Source organism: Sinocyclocheilus rhinocerous, unplaced genomic scaffold, assembly GCF_001515625.1.
Source record: "Sinocyclocheilus rhinocerous isolate Xijiao unplaced genomic scaffold, SAMN03320098_v1.1 scaffold1157, whole genome shotgun sequence".
Lineage (NCBI taxonomy): Eukaryota > Metazoa > Chordata > Actinopteri > Cypriniformes > Cyprinidae > Sinocyclocheilus > Sinocyclocheilus rhinocerous.
The window spans coordinates 650,011-666,049 of NW_015631716.1; the positions used below are offsets into that span (position 1 = coordinate 650,011).

The window sequence follows — 16,039 nt, forward strand, 5'->3', positions numbered from 1 at the left end:
TCAATTGGAAAAAATGTGTGACCCTCTGGGAAACGTCATCTTACTGTACGATGACAGTTCATGGGAAACCACCTACCAGGCTCTCTGGCCATTGTTTTCATTTGTATAAACGTTTCAAACTCCAAAACAGACACACACGCTTACACATAGTATCCATTTTAAGCGTTTATACGGGTCAAATTACATGCATTTAGCAGAGGCTATATCATTATGGACTTACAACAACAAGAGCTTTGCTTTCACGTTAGATTACAGTGGTCAATTGATGGTAAATATATATTCATAAGTTATATGTATTTATAAAATGTGTCTTAGGCTACACTTGATAATGCATGTATGTCGTTGCTCTAAATAACACAATAGGCTACAAACCAATTGGCATATTTCAAAAGAAAGATGCACTCTGTCATTTTGCTAGCTAAAATGTTTTACACATGAAATGAATAACACTTTTGAGAAGCATTTATGTTAGCAAACATACTGAGAGATAAGAAGACTCCTAAAACTTCTCATTAAGACTACATGGTGCAGGTCGCCCCCTCATGGGTGGTGCCATGTTGACAGCACATGACCAGCCATGTAACGCATTTTCACTTTACAAAATATAAAACTTGAGATGGTGTGTTGGCACAGGCCTGGTTTTAATGTCAGTCGAAGTGCATTCTATTTATAATTGATAGAATAGTAAAAATTTTGGTTATTAGAGGAATTATGCTTAGCACATTTAAAATTAATACAGTTACAACATTTGGTTGTCTACAGCTTTCCACTGTAATTATAACCGTTTTCTACTTAACAGTGAATTCCTCTCACTTAACTGACACTCAAAAAATGTATTAATTACACTTAATTTAATTTAATAAAGTTTTTATGCAATTTAATTTAGTTCTTTCAAAATAAATATGTTTAGTTGGATTAACACAATTTAGTTGGTTTAGGTCAAATTAATTTACTAGAGTATGTTTCCTTCTATTACATTTGTCAAACTAAATTTTCTTATGTGGGACCAACTTATTTATTTTATTTTTTACTGAGGTTTAATTTATTTTCTCATGTTTAAACAAGCAGTTTTGTTCATCATTATACAAAACATATAGTGAACAATGTATATAATGGGAAATAAGGAAAGACTGGTGTCAATAATGGCATTAGAATACTTTTTACTCACTGAGTGGCCAAAGCCTGAGCACAAGCGCCACTCTTCAGCATAATGGACAATCCACAAATTTCTAAAACATCACAGAAGCTCCTTCAAATGTCTAACATTAAACACAAACATGGCTTTCTCTTTACTAACAGACACACACACACACACACACAAAGATTAATGTATTTATAACACAAATGAATTAAGTAAATTTACATTTCAAATATATTAGGTGGCGTACACACAATGGAATTAAGAAAAACAATTGTGTTATTTTAGCTCCTTTTAATTAATTTGAACAGCAAAAAAAAAAAAAAAAAATTAATAAAATAAAAGAGTGTAGGGGGCTCCAAGTCTCAAGTCTGCTTTAATGTAGTCATGAATTGCGTATGGAATGTGACATTGGTAATGTGACATTTTTCTTCATTAAGGGTATCCACAGGATTTTCAGTGAGCAAAATAAAGGGCAGGAGTTGATTTTACCAGTAGGAATATACTGTACATGCTTGCTAAAAACAGTTTATTAGTAGCTACCTAGTTATTACCCAATAGCCCAAGCAGCCTAAGTGGGGTCATTTAATTTATTAAATGGATTACATTTATTAATCTGGATTAAAGATAGCAAAGCTAAACTATTTTCGTGGCATAACATGCATCCACAATATAAACAATAAGGACAGTTTTGATTTCATGTTGACCTTAAGTGTTCAAATAATATATAAGTATATGTATGTGCATGAAAGATTAATGCTTGCCCCTTGGCCTAATCTAAATTTGTGATCAACCTCCCAGAGCTCTGAAGCTAAACTGGCCTACAATGGAATTTAACAAAGAGTCATACGAGTCATATTGTATACTAGCATCCTTATTCAAACTTCCTTGTGCTTTTTTCTTTTATTTCTTTTACAGCACCTTCATTGTGTTTGTGTTTCAGATGCTCTTTGTATGAAGTCAAGGTTTGACATTCAAATTGTACAGTTCAGGATTGTATTTCTACTTATTTCTACAAGCCTTCATGTGAATGAACCTCAGCTACATCTAATCTAAACTTGTTATGTGGTAAATATTGAGAGATTGTTTGTTTATGATCCATTTATTGTTTGCGTTGCTGTTCAAGAATGACATCACAAGCTTAAACAGAATACACTAGCTTTTTCAAGTATACAGGAGACAATTGTGCTTAAAATGACTAAGCTTGGATGCTAAAAAATCAAGATGATGAAAAAAACAAATGGCATTGTTTAAAGCTCATGAAAACAGTGCAAAGAATAATTAAGTGCTTTCTATGCTTGCAGGCGTAACACACTGTACTGGCTCATGGCTGGTAGGCTGCCGCACAAGCCCCCATTGCTGAGGCTGGGCACTGGGGCCCAGAGGCCATAGAGGTGTCTGATGAAGAAGCAGATTGACTTGGCCCTTGGTACCTTGAGGAAGAAAAGAGCAAGGTGTATATGCAGACAATTCATTGCAGATTTCTGGGTAGCAGTTGAATAATGGATGATGTGCAGGATACTAACCACGATCTGGATAGGCTGCCGCACAAGCCCCCATTGCTGAGGCTGGGCACTGGGGCCCAGAGGCCATAGAGGTGGCTGATGAAGAAGCAGATTGACTTGGCCCTTGGTACCTTGAGGAAGAAAAGAGCAAGGTGTATATGCAGACAATTCATTGCAGATTTCTGGGTAGCAGTTGAATAATGGATGATGTGCAGGATACTAACCACGATCTGGCTTTCATGACTCGGGATGCGGTCGTCCTCTTTCTATAAAGGCCAAAGTCATGTATCAAGTCTTGGGTCCTTATATCTGACCTCTGAAGGTCCAAGGGCACCATGGTGGGTGGAGAAATGTCCAGTTCCAGAAGCATAATGTTCTCAGCCTGGGACAACAAAAGATTTTATTAAGGTTTCAAAAGAATATACACTACAGTTAAAAAAAAAAACATTTTATTCATCAAGGGCACATTAAATTGGTAAAATGTGACATTTATAATGAATCCTGAAAAAAGTATTGCCGTTACCACAAACATTAATTGTTTTTAATATAGTAATAAGAAATGTTTCTTGAGCACCAAATCAGCATATTAGAATGATTTCTGAAGGATCATGTGACACTGAAGACTAGAGTAATGATGCTGAAAATTTGCCATCACATGAATAAATTACATTGGAATATTTATTAAAGGGGTCATATGATGCGATTTCAATTTTTCCTTTCTCTTTGGAGTGTTACAAGCTCTTGGTGCATAAAGAAGATCTGTAAAGTTGCAAAGACTAAAGTCTCAAATCCAAAGAGATATTCTTTATAAAAGTCAGTGGGGCAATTCCAACTTTGCAAGGACAGTCTGGTGCTTCATGACTAACAGACTGTAAGTAAGTTTTTATATTTTAAAGAATTTGCCACTGATGATTCAAACGCGCATTTTGAGCAGTGTAGAGTAGCGCTTGTTGTTTGTCATTTCTCCGATCACAAATGCAGACATGGTTTTATGTTTACGCGGCGCGATACGCAACGCAACGCATAAAAAGACAGTATGAGTCATTATAATCCGTAATTATGTCCCCACTGGATGCAACAAATGCCTGTTCTTTTTAGCAACATCATATGACCCCTTTAAAATAGAAAAGGGTTCTTTTGAATTGTGATTGAAATTTGCATTTCACAATATTACTGTTTTTACTGCATTTATGTTGTTCAAATAAATGCATCCTTGGCAAGAACCTTAAAATAAGTCTTACCAACCTCAGACTTGATAATGGTAAAATATTTTTTTGTTGCTGCTAAATTCACTGAAAATTTTATTATTATTATCTTTAAACATCAATATTTTATATTTAATGTTTTATTCAATAATGATTACAATTTAAAAAAATTACTTTATCTTTATACAATACCAACCCTGTATCTAGAAGGAGACCCGGTTGCTTTGGCAGCTTGAGCATACTGACTAACTGGTCTCTTGTATCCCACTACAGAAGTTGGCCTTCGTCGGACGAGAGGTGAGTTACTGGAAAATGAGAGAAAATACAGTATCTTCAGATAAGAACATCATCCTCGTGGTCCTGTAATGCTTTGAACAAAGTTGTTCTTTTACATACTTTTCTGAAGGGAGAAGAGGTAAGACTTTCCACTGGTCTTCCTCGCTATCAAAGTGGAGACGATTTATGATCTTATTCTTTTCCTCTGGAGGAATGAAGTTCTCAATGATCAGGTTTCTAGTAAAAATACAAATGGACAAGTGACAAAACCAAAACCATCATGGCACGTACAGGAGTTCTGTTTTTTTTAAAGCTTATTTCAGAATAAAACTGCCAGGACAGGTGGAACATACTTGAATTTCATCTCTCTTGTCAGCTCATTCATTGTCTGCTCCAGTTCCTGCCTCATTGTGACATGTTCATTGATGATATCTCCAATCTCAGACCTCACCAGCTGCAGCTTACTGTAAAACTGAGATGAACGACCAATGCAGTGTTGACAGAGGTGAAAATAAGACTAAATTATAAGCATTAAACACAACTGCTGGGTTAGTTGTGCTTTCTTTATGAGCGTCAAATACCCATGTTACGGACATCATTTAAAGAAGTGAATAAAAACAGTACACTCCAATGAACGGTGGCCTTGAAAATACATTGATTGAAAATTGACTGAATTATTGATTTTGATTAATAAAATTAATTGAACTGATTGAAAAAACACAAGCTAAAAGGAAATATGTCATGCCTGATAAAGATCCATGATACCTACAGTAAACCATGATCATGAATAAATATGAACTGGGATAATGTAGAATGAGCCAGATATTATCACAAAATAAACCAGGTAAACCTTGCTTATTGTGCCTATTGTGTATTATATGATTTATGAAAGCTTACCAAATAAATAAACACCTAGCCATAAAATATTGATTTAAGTCAAAATTATTCAATTATGTGGGAGAAAAGAGACTGCAGAGTAATATGTGACCCGGGACCACAAAACTGCAGTCATAAGGGTCAATTTCTCCGAATTTAGATTTATACATCATCTGAAAGCGACTTAAGACTGGTTTTGTGGTCCAGGGTCACATATAATAGACACTAGCACAGTGTTGGAAATGTCAAATACAGTTTAGCTCTCAACCTTTTTGACTTAAGGCCCTCCTTTGTCTAAGACAATATTCAAAGAACCTCCTGGCCTCCTAAGGTGTAAATTTAAACTAATTTTAAATACTAAATTTAAATACTTTTAAGACTTACTGGGGCCTTGGAAGTTTTCTGAGACCCCCTAATGGGTCCTGGCCTATAACTTCTCTGTTATAGAAAAGATATTTGACACAACAATTGACTAATCAGAATTGAGTATTCTTTATACGCAAGTCTAATGCGCTAGATTATAGACTTACATTTATTTCTGTTTCAGAAACAGTGAGTAGTGTGTGTGTGTGTGTGTACCTGATATTCCCTACATTATGAGACCCAAATGTCCCCACAAGTATAATAATACCAGTAAATTTTGACCTTGTGGGGACATGTGTTTTGGTCCCCAAGAGGAAACAAGCTTATACATCATACAGAATCTAAAATCTAAAATAGCAGAAAGTTTCCTGTGAGGGGTAGGTTTAGAGGTAGGTAAGGAGATAGAAAATACAGTTTTGTACAGTATTAAAACTATTACGCATATGGAATGTCCCCGCAAAAAATGGACACCAGTATGTGTGTGTGTGTGTGTGTGTGATCTTACGTACCTTTTTAAGTTTCTTGGTCTTAAATTCCACCTCTTGCTGTAGAGTGGTGAATGTCTCTTTCAGTTCAATCGTCTCTTCATCTTGTTCAAACATCAGCTGTTGCATCTCTCTTTCCATTCTATCCTAGAAGGATTTATCACACACACATATGAGATTCTGATTCTTACATTTTTGTTATGTTGCTATGTACTACAGTCACCTGCTCAGCAATCTCCTGCCTCTTCAGTTCCAGCATTCTCTGCTGTTCATTGGTGTGGTCAATGATGCTTTTCCCTCCAACCAGAAGATTACTTTCCATGGCCTACAAAAAGCAAGGCACAAAGTATAAGATGTGATTTATGAATGATATAGTGAATAATCTGCATGAAGAAAAAAACTGTGGAAAGAACCAACCTTGAATTTTTCGATCATAATTTCCATAGCTTGTTGCTCCTTCAGCAACTCTTCCACAGTCTTTGCTTTCTCGTCTACGGTGCCAAGTTTCCTGCTAATATCAGGCTTGTAATTGGCAGAGGTCTTGGCCATCTGCTGCTTCCACCAATAGTCCTCCACACTCTCCTCCTGAACGGTCTCAACGACCCCCACCTCTCCATCTCTTGGAGTTTCCACCTCACCGCTACTCATACTCCTCTTCATCCTCATACTGTTTCTCCTCCGTCTCCTCCTTTCTTTTGCCAGCATCCCTCGTTCCTCGAGCTGTGCCTTCAGGCGGGCTATTTCCTCTTGGAACTCACGAAGCAGGGCGTCTTTGGGGTCCTCGTTGATCTTTGGCTTGTTCCTGATGTTCTTCGCTCTGTTGGCGTACCTCAGTGTGGTGAGCGTCTCATCGTAGTGGCACGCAGCTGGTCCAACGGTGGCCACCATAACAGTTTTAGAGTTGCCTCCAAGGGAGTCCTGTAACAGCCGGGTGAGTTTGGAATCTCGATAGGGAACATGGGTACTCTTCCCATCTACCAAAGCCGAGATAACATTTCCAAGAGCGGAAAGAGATAAGTTTATCTTTGCAGCCTCTTTAAACCTCTGTCCCTCGACGCCTGTTTTGCTTTGCCGCTCACTGCCGGCCAGATCCACCATATTTAACTTTCCAACACGAATGTGGTCTTCGCCATCAATGCCCATTTCGCTGCATTCAATAGTTATGACAAAAATCGCATGAGATCTTGAACTACGCTCATTCATTTTGGTGAATCCGACAGATCTTGATTGGTTCCCCAAGTTCATGACATGCTCAATCTCCTTTATGTTCTTGGTCACCACAGATGAGAGACCTTTGACATAGACACCCAACTCGGGATTTTCCTTGAGCTCCAGTTTTTTATTGTTGTCCTTGCAGAGGAGGTCTCGTATCTCTTCTTGATATATTTCAATGTAAGACACTCTCACGAGATACTGTTGGTTCTGAGACCTGGATATGTGAGTGAAAATGTGCTGAAATGAATTTGGGATGACTCCCCGCCTCTCGGGGTCTGTGGGCACACCTTCCATTGTATATGTTTTGCCAGTGCCAGTTTGCCCATAAGCAAATATAGTTCCGTTGAACCCGAGCAAAACAGAGTCAATAAGAGGTTTGCATGCATAGTTATACAGCTCGTTTTGTTTCGAACCTACGTCATAGACCGCATCAAACGTGAATGATTTTAAGAGGCTTCCGGATGATTTGGGATTGCGCACGCTCACCTGTCCCAGTCTGACATCTACTTCAACAATTCTTTCTTGATTCGTTGCCTCTTCCTTCTTGTTTAAAGGGCGGCAACGCACCACCACCTTCACCGCCTCTGATTTCTTGCCAATCGACATGGATCGCGGTCGCAATAGGCTATTTCTCTTCATCATTTCTATGAAAAAGCCTGTACATCTTTAATATTCTGCTATGTTATATATGAATGCGAGGAAGGATTAAATGCAATACGCACATTCACATGCAACCTACACATACGCATTTGAATGCGGCAAATGTATGTCCATCCTATGAAAACAGGAGCGCAGAACATCTTGGTCCAACGCCATCGTTACACTCCGCTTCATGCACCGAGCCCCGCGCATCTCCTGCTCCGGCGGCACACGCCCTGCTCCTCACAGACAATAGACGGAGCGCGCTGCTGATAGGTAGACTAGCATGTTTTCTCTCTGCGTGAGGTGCTGACGCATTCGGTGTGCAGGTTATAATCATTCAATGATGAGATTATTGGTCATTAAGTTATTATAAGTAATACAGCACAAAAGTGATATATGGCTAAACGAGTTCATTATGGTCAAAAATTAGACTTGTTTAAAGGGCGGCAACGCACCACCACCTTCACCGCCTCTGATTTCTTGCCAATCGACATGGATCGCGGTCGCAATAGGCTATTTCTCTTCATCATTTTTATGAAAAAGCCTGTACGTCTTTGATATTCTGCTATGTTATATATGAATGCGAGGAAGGAATAAATGAAATACGCACATTCACATGCAGCCTACACATACGCATTTGAATGCGGCAAATGTATGTCCACCCTATGAAAACAGGAGAGCAGAACATCTTGGTCCAACGCCATCATAGCACTCCGCTCCATGCACCGAGCTTCTCGCATCTTCTGCTCCGGCGGCACACGCCCTGCTCCTCACAGACAATAGCCAGAGCGCGCTGCTGATAGGTAGACTAGCATGTTTTCTCTCTGCGTGAGGTGCTGACGCATTCGGTGTGTAGGTTATAACGATTCAATGATGAGATTACTGGTGACTAAGTTATTAAAAGCAATAGAGCACAAACATGGTATATGGCTGAAACAGTTCATTATGGTCAAAAATTAGGTTATGTGACTAACCTTTGTGTTTGTTTAGGGTTTGAGATAAGTCAAAATCCTTTAATAGCTCAAAAACATAATTTATAAAGATTAATACACTTATATGTGCAGGGGGAAACGTTACCAAAAATATAACGATGATGATGCTATAATACTAAAAAATACAATTAAATAAAATAAATAATATTAATAATAAGTAAAACATAAAAAAATAAATTAATTGTTCCTCACAGACACACACATACTAGTAGGCTATGTATGTTTGTGTGTGTGTGTGTGTGTATATATATATATATATACACACACACAGTATATATTGTATATTCACACGCACACAATGATGATGATACCAGCATTATCATAGCATTTTTGTAGCTAAATACAATTTTGTAATGTTATTCTATATTATTTGAGAGTATATGGTATAGGCTATGTATAGATAGATAGATAGGCAGACAGACAGACAGTCCCCATCTGTATATGTACTAATTAAAATTTTATAGCCTAATAATGTTATAATGTTTATACCCTAATGTTAATAACCATATATTTTGACCTATTAAATTCTCACATGACTTGAATATAAAACAGGGTGGAATATTAACATATACATATCATTTAATTACACATACAGATGGGGGCTGTAAAATATACAGTCACAAAAATGCAATATGATAATGCTTGTATCATCATTATTGTCTATCTATCTATCTATCTATCTATCTGTATTTGGGTCTCCCATCAATTTAGGTAAAAAATTAAGAAATAAAGTATAGTCATTTCGAACAGAACATGATTAATATTACTGGACTATACTGAACTTTCAGGCTTGGTTATAATACTAATGTGACTCAGAATTACAATCATTAAGTTTATGGGTATAGGCTAATGATAATCTTTATTTATTACCAGTAACTGGGACATTCTAGCAGAAACGTACATTTCCACTTGTAAAAATCTTGGGTGAAAAAAATATCTTATTCTTAAATCTGAACGTTGAGTCATATGGAGGACATATTAATCTATATGAAACACATATCGTGCCATCTCAGCATGTTTTTATGATTGAAAAATACATTTTTATACGCATTTCACCCCTAAAATGTCAGGCCCTGTCACAGACAAATTGTAATACTTTTTATTCACTGTAACAAGTCAAGGACAGATAATGTACATTTCTGGTAGAATGTCCCAACTAATCTGTGCACACCTTGGAGTAGTTTCCATCCATTTGCACTGATTGATATGATTTACTACATTGTTTGAACGGCTTCAGAATGTGTTCTCACTGACCATGTGACTCCAGCATTCAGTGATATTCGGCCAATGGGGACGTGTGGGACTGCGTGTTCCCGCTAGTGATGGGAAGTCCGGTTCTTTTCCGCGAACCGGTTCTTTCGGACAGTTCGTTTCAATGAACCGGTTCAAAAAAACGGTTAATCGGTTCTTTTACGCCCTAACGTAATGACGTCATTCGCGATGACGTAATGATATCAAGTCTATCGTCCCGGGCCGGGATGAAAATACACATTCAAATATATAAAGTCAGTAATCATAACTTCAGTCAGTTAAAACATCATAATCATGATCTGAAAAGTTTACAATTAAGTTTTGCAACTAAGCACCCAAATACAGTAACAGGCAGTGATGTGCACAGAGGATTTAAGTCTTGAAGATATAAAGTAAGTAAATGAGTTGTCATCAGCGCAGAAACCATAATCCTCTTACTATAGGTTAAATCGAACGATTCGTTCACGAACCGGACATCACTAGTTCCCGCACAGACCGCGTGGAGAAGTTTGCCGGTCCAAAATGGGTTTGGGACAGAATCGGGTGCGTTTGCTGTGTATGCTGTCTTTAACGCTTGTGTTTTTCATTGTTGAAGTTGTAGTAAGCAGGATAACTGCGTCTCTCGCAATGTTGTCAGACTCTTTTCACATGCTCTCGGATGTAATAGCTTTGGTAGTGGCTTTTATCGCGGTGAGTTTTGCGGAGACAACTCGTGCCACAAGTAAAAACACATATGGATGGATCCGCGCAGAAGTGATGGGAGCTTTAGTTAACGCCGTGTTTTTGACGGCCCTCTGCTTCACTATTCTGTTAGAAGCCACTGAGCGCTTCACGCTGCCTCACGAGATCGAGAATCCACGCGTGGTCATTTGGGTTGGCGTTGCTGGTCTCCTGGTGAATGTACTCGGTCTTTTCCTGTTCCACGGACGTCTTGGAACAACTGGAAATATTGTAAAATTGTTATTTTTACACCTAGGACAAAAAAAACATGGAAATTCTTAAAATTACATTAAAAAAAGTCCTGTTCCCACAGTCCTGGAAAACCTTGAAATATCAGGGAATGTCAAAAATCTTTAAAAAATAAAATAAATAAAATCCTTAAAAGGTAAAGGAAATGTCTATAGTCAACATTTTTTTCTAGCTATTTTGTAGCTAGAAATTGGTATCCAGTTTTCACACGACTGGAAAAGTAAAGTGACATGACATGTGGCCAAGTATGGTGACCCATACTCAGAATTAGTGCTCTGCATTTATCCCATCCAAAGTGCACACACACACTCTCATGGTGGTCACTCTCATCTTCACCAGACAAATCGCAGAGAGTTTGAAAAACCAAAGGCACATGAAGAAGCATACAATCTCATGATAAACAGCAACAGTTCTCAAGGATACCAAACTTCTGAGCTGAAATCAGGTATGGAAATTAAATTACATTTTTTTATTTGTAACTAATATTAATTTACATTTAGTCATTTAGCAGACACTTTTATCCAAATATTTGCTTTTATATATTAATATTTTTTATATTGGGGTTTCGGTGCCTTACTCAAGGGCACCTCAGTCGTGGAAAGTAATGGAAATGGAAAGTATGGAAATGGAAATGGAAAGTAATTTCTGAAAGAAATTTCAGAAAGTGTTGGAACCCTGTCTAAAAAGTCATGGAATATCAGTGAAAGTGTGATCAGTGAAAGTCATCAAAATTAATAAAATCTTAAAAAGGTAATGGAAATGTTTGTAGTCAACACCATTTTTTTTTTTTTTAGTTATTTTGTAGTTAGTATTTCATCAGCTAGAAATTGGTATCCAGTCCTCACACAACCAGAAAAGGAATGTGAAAACCATAGAAATTAAAATTCAAGTGTGGAACGGTGTCTTAAAAGTCAATGCAATTTTCTGTGGTAAATATCTTCTAGTTATTTTTTAGTTATCTTTTAGTCCAGAAATATTAGTATTAGTGACATTAGTATTTATAAAAAAAATTTTTTTTTAAAAATGTATGCACATAACATAATGAAAAACATGTATAATTGAAAACAATGTTTTCTTTATCTTTGTTTTTTTGCTAATTTTGTGGACTTGTTCAGACAGCCTAAACATCAAAATCACTGCTAAGGGCTCATTGGAGGACTTGGATCACAGTTCTGGGTCGACCTCCCAGATGAACATGCGTGGGGTGTTCCTGCACGCGCTCGGTGACGCGTTAGGGTCCGTCATTGTGGTAGTCAACGCCTTGATCTTCACTTTTGTGTGGACGCCATGCCACAGTAACACAGTCTGCTTCAACCCCTGCCGTAGCAGCCACTTGACTGAACACCAACATGTTGATACCACAGTCCTGAGCATATCCAACTGTCAGAACAGAACTGTCTCTGTGGCCGGACCATGCTGGGTGCTTTACCTGGACCCAACCTTATGTCTAATATTGGTGTGTATTTTGCTCTACACAACTTTCCCTCTCCTAAAGGAGTCGGCTCTGATTCTCCTACAAACAGTACCCAAACAAATCGATATGCACAAGCTGAATGGGAAACTAAGGAGCTTGGATGGAGTTATGGCCGTTCATGACCTGCATATCTGGCAGCTGGCTGGGTCTCGCATTATTGCAACCGCTCACATCAAATGCACGGATCCAGCTTCTTACATGGACATAGCCAAACGCATTAAAGACTTCTTCCATGATGAAGGCATCCATGCTACTACTGTTCAGCCAGAATTTTCTCCCATTTCTGAAGGATCTGGTGACTCCCAGTGTGAGCTTTCCTGTCGAAGTCAATGCAAACCCAAGCTATGTTGTAATCCGACTAAAAGGGCTAAGCCAGAGTTGGAGTTGACCAAGAGTAAAGAAAAGCCCTGCAGGCACACTGTAGGATGGGCTGATCGGAAAGAAGTGGAGGATACTGTACATACGGAGATGGAATCAACGGTTTAGATCAAGAAGGATATTATATTGCATGAGTTGCACACGTCCAACTTGCTCATAGCTGATTGTTGCAGGAAATGTGTCATATTTGGGGAATTGTCTGGACTATTTCAAATCTGCTTATTGCAGATGTATGTCTCAGAGAGATATGTTTGTTAAACCCAACAGCATTAGATTCCATGCTGTGTTCTTTAAACCTGATATATAAAAACTCAATGCAACTTTATCCACATTATGTATGTTGGTTCTTATTTATTGCTAGATAGATAGATATTAAAGGTCACTTTACATATTTACAAATGAAGGCATATCAATGCATATTAATAGGAGATGTTTATTTTTCAGAATATGCAAATTCATGTTGTATTAGTGTGTTTTTTTAAACAAAACTATCATACACTTTTGCCAACCATTGCAGGCATACATGTTCAACAGTGAGAACAATTTTGGCATTGTAAACTTAAAAAAAAAAAAAAAACATGGATTATTTTAAATATATATAATAATTATATTTTCAAACCAGCATTTCTCTTTTTTCTGCTTTACATACTCTGTTATTGTTTGATTCTCATTTGAAAGAAATAGTTCACCCTCAGGCCATCCAAGATGTAGATGAGTTCATTCATTGGAACGGATTTGGAGAATTTTAGCATTACATCACTTGCTCACTAATTGATTCTCTGCAGTGAATGGGTGCCGTCACAATGAGAGTTAAAACACCTGCTAAATTACCCATAACACTGCTTTTTCTCCAGTGAAAAAGTCATCTCGTCTAAATCTGAGCGAACCGTTCTGAACAGTCTAAACCATACTAAACAAATATGTCAGGAGATTTTGATGTGAGGGGACAACAGGAGATGGATGTTTTCACTGGAGGAAGTGTTGTGGATTATGAACTGGTATTTTGGTCAAAGGTTTTTAATTTAAAATGCCTTGATGGATTTCTTTCTTACAAACATACAGCTTTTCATGTCACAGGATGTTTAATTGATGGATTTGAGTCGTGTGGATTACCTGTGGATTATTGTGATGTTTTCATTAGCTGTTTGGACTCTCATTCTGATGGCACCCATTCACTGTAATGTAATGCTACATTCTCCAAATCTGTTCTGATAATAAAACAAACTCAAATACATCTTGGATGGCTTGAGGGTCGGTAATTTTTCAGCAAATTTTCATTTTTGGTCAAAGTATTCCTTTAAGATACTAGAGATTATTATTAAAATGCACATGATTATTATAGGACACATCTTTTTGTCATGCTGCAAAAGGAACCTAATATTCTATTATTTGGTTTATGAGTCATGCATGTTACTGTCCCTGATTTAAACATGAGATGCAGCAGTCAGTGGCGTCCTCTCACACAAAACGACAGCTTGCTCCTTGCACAGCTGTACAAACAGATCATGTCTTAAATGGACCTTGGAACCAGCTACACTTGCATAAAAGCACACAAACACTGAGATAAGTCTTTAGTGACTAGGTTGAATTCTTTAAATTGATTTCTACTCTTGCATGGCCATGCGGAGGTTCAGGGGATGTTTGTTATGAAACAACAGTATTGGGATAAGGGTGGGGAGCACTTAATGAAGGCAGTGTGATGCAATCAGTAAAGCAGTGTATGGGGCCCTGTTTCAGAACAATGGAGAATGGTTCTTATTCAGTCATCGCATAGTCTTCAAATCAATTCTCTAGGATAAGCGACCTGATGTGTGTCTACTATTGTAACAATAAATATTTGATTGACCGTTATTGACAGTTATTCAGCAATCACTGTCTTGTGCTGTTTGTATTGTTGTAAATCTGTAAGGAGTTTTTTTTTTTTTTGCTTTTTAAGCAGGTTAAATGTGGAAAAGTTCACTTGAACCTACTGACTGTTGAACTGAGAGTATATGATGGAGGGGCTGGGGATGGCCGAGTGTATCATGTGAGAATGGTCCCGAGTTCAGATGGAACTTGTTGTGAAAGTACAAGCCTCACAATGAGACCACTGTAACATGCAAGAACAAAATATAAAGATGACAACCTTTTGCTTGATTAGTACAATAATGCTTAATTTGATATTACTTTCCAGTTTACACATGACATACCAGCTACATAATTTATTCATACTTTTTGGTCATTTGATTACTTACTAGAGGATCATTCACAGCAAGGGCAATAACTATAATAATACAGTATAGTTTTAAAAATCTTTAAAAAAGAATAGTTGAATCCACACCACAACTAACCCGGAAGGATAAAGACAGCCAATCGGAATCCATCCTGCTTAGCTTGAGGAGGATGTATTGTTGTAAATCTGTAAGAAGGAGATTTTTTTTTTTGCTTTTTAAGCAGGTTAAATGTGGAAAAGTTCACTTGAACCTACTGACTGTTGAACTGAGAGTATATGATGGAGGGGCTGGGGATGGCCGAGTGTATCATGTGAGAATGGTCCCGAGTTCAGATGGAACTTGTTGTGAAAGTACAAGCCTCACAGTGAGACCACTGTAACATGCAAGAACAAAATATAAAGATGACAACCTTTTGCTTGATTAGTACAATAATGCTTAATTTGATATTACTTTCCAGTTTACACATGACATACCAGCTACATAATTTATTCATACTTTTTGGTCATTTGATTACTTACTAGAGGATCATTCACAGCAAGGGCAATAACTATAATAATACAGTATAGTTTTAAAAATCTTTAAAAAAGAATAGTTGAATCCACACCACAACTAACCCGGAAGGATAAAGACAGCCAATCGGAATCCATCCTGCTTAGCTTGAGGAGGATGACACAACTGCAGTGTGTGCTTATAATAAACAGAACGTTGTTGTGTGTTAGTGTGAACATTAATATACAGTGCACAGCATAAATGAGTACACCCCCTCTGAAACTTAACAAATTCAGCAATTACTCTTTGCTTAGAAGACATGTTATGGTTTTTTAGAGATATATATTCCAGCAAGTCTGCTTGATCAGTTACCAAAGAAGAATGTTAAAATTATTCAAGAAAATACAATTTTCTTATCAAAGTGATAAAATGTTGTGTTGCAAAAATGAGTACACCCTCCTGAAAGTTACTAAATAAAACTAAAAGTCTGGTGTAAGGTTAAGGCAAGTATTGATCAACAGGCAAGTATGTTGAACCAAAACTGTTAAAGGTAAGTAATTTCTTGATA

General features: G+C 37.4%; 2 protein-coding genes across 2 annotated transcripts; one reads left to right on the plus strand and one right to left on the minus strand.

The window, feature by feature from the left end:
- Positions 1-2,224: 2,224 nt before the first annotated feature.
- LOC107741850 (kinesin-like protein KIF3B) lies at positions 2,225-8,068 on the minus strand. The gene is made up of 8 exons (XM_016554655.1): positions 6,266-8,068; positions 6,072-6,173; positions 5,873-5,995; positions 4,478-4,596; positions 4,245-4,361; positions 4,045-4,153; positions 2,868-3,025; positions 2,225-2,571 (listed from the first exon to the last, which is right to left on the minus strand). Exons 1-8 carry the CDS (start codon positions 7,703-7,705, stop codon positions 2,463-2,465), a joined length of 2,277 nt encoding a protein of 758 aa, XP_016410141.1. The 5' UTR covers positions 7,706-8,068; the 3' UTR covers positions 2,225-2,462.
- Positions 8,069-10,448: 2,380 nt separating this feature from the next.
- On the plus strand, positions 10,449-13,167 carry LOC107741869 (zinc transporter 1-like). The gene is made up of 3 exons (XM_016554671.1): positions 10,449-10,907; positions 11,214-11,362; positions 12,033-13,167. The coding sequence occupies exons 1-3, from the start codon at positions 10,471-10,473 to the stop codon at positions 12,875-12,877; spliced, it is 1,431 nt and encodes a 476-aa protein (XP_016410157.1). The 5' UTR covers positions 10,449-10,470; the 3' UTR covers positions 12,878-13,167.
- The last annotated feature ends 2,872 nt before the right edge of the window (positions 13,168-16,039 follow it).

Excerpts from the sequence above, each read along its gene's own strand:
- LOC107741850 (XM_016554655.1), bottom strand. The coding sequence starts at position 7,705 with ATGATGAAGAGAAATAGCCTATTGCGACCGCGATCCATGTCGATTGGC. Across the intron at positions 6,174-6,265 it reads TTATGATCGAAAAATTCAAG|GCCATGGAAAGTAATCTTCT; the intron begins GTTGGTTCTTTC and ends TGCTTTTTGTAG. Across the intron at positions 5,996-6,071 it reads GGCAGGAGATTGCTGAGCAG|GATAGAATGGAAAGAGAGAT; the intron begins GTGACTGTAGTA and ends AAATCCTTCTAG.
- LOC107741869 (XM_016554671.1), top strand. The coding sequence starts at position 10,471 with ATGGGTTTGGGACAGAATCGGGTGCGTTTGCTGTGTATGCTGTCTTTA. Across the intron at positions 10,908-11,213 it reads ACTGGAAATATTGTAAAATT|TGCACACACACACTCTCATG; the intron begins GTTATTTTTACA and ends TCCCATCCAAAG. Across the intron at positions 11,363-12,032 it reads AACTTCTGAGCTGAAATCAG|ACAGCCTAAACATCAAAATC; the intron begins GTATGGAAATTA and ends GGACTTGTTCAG.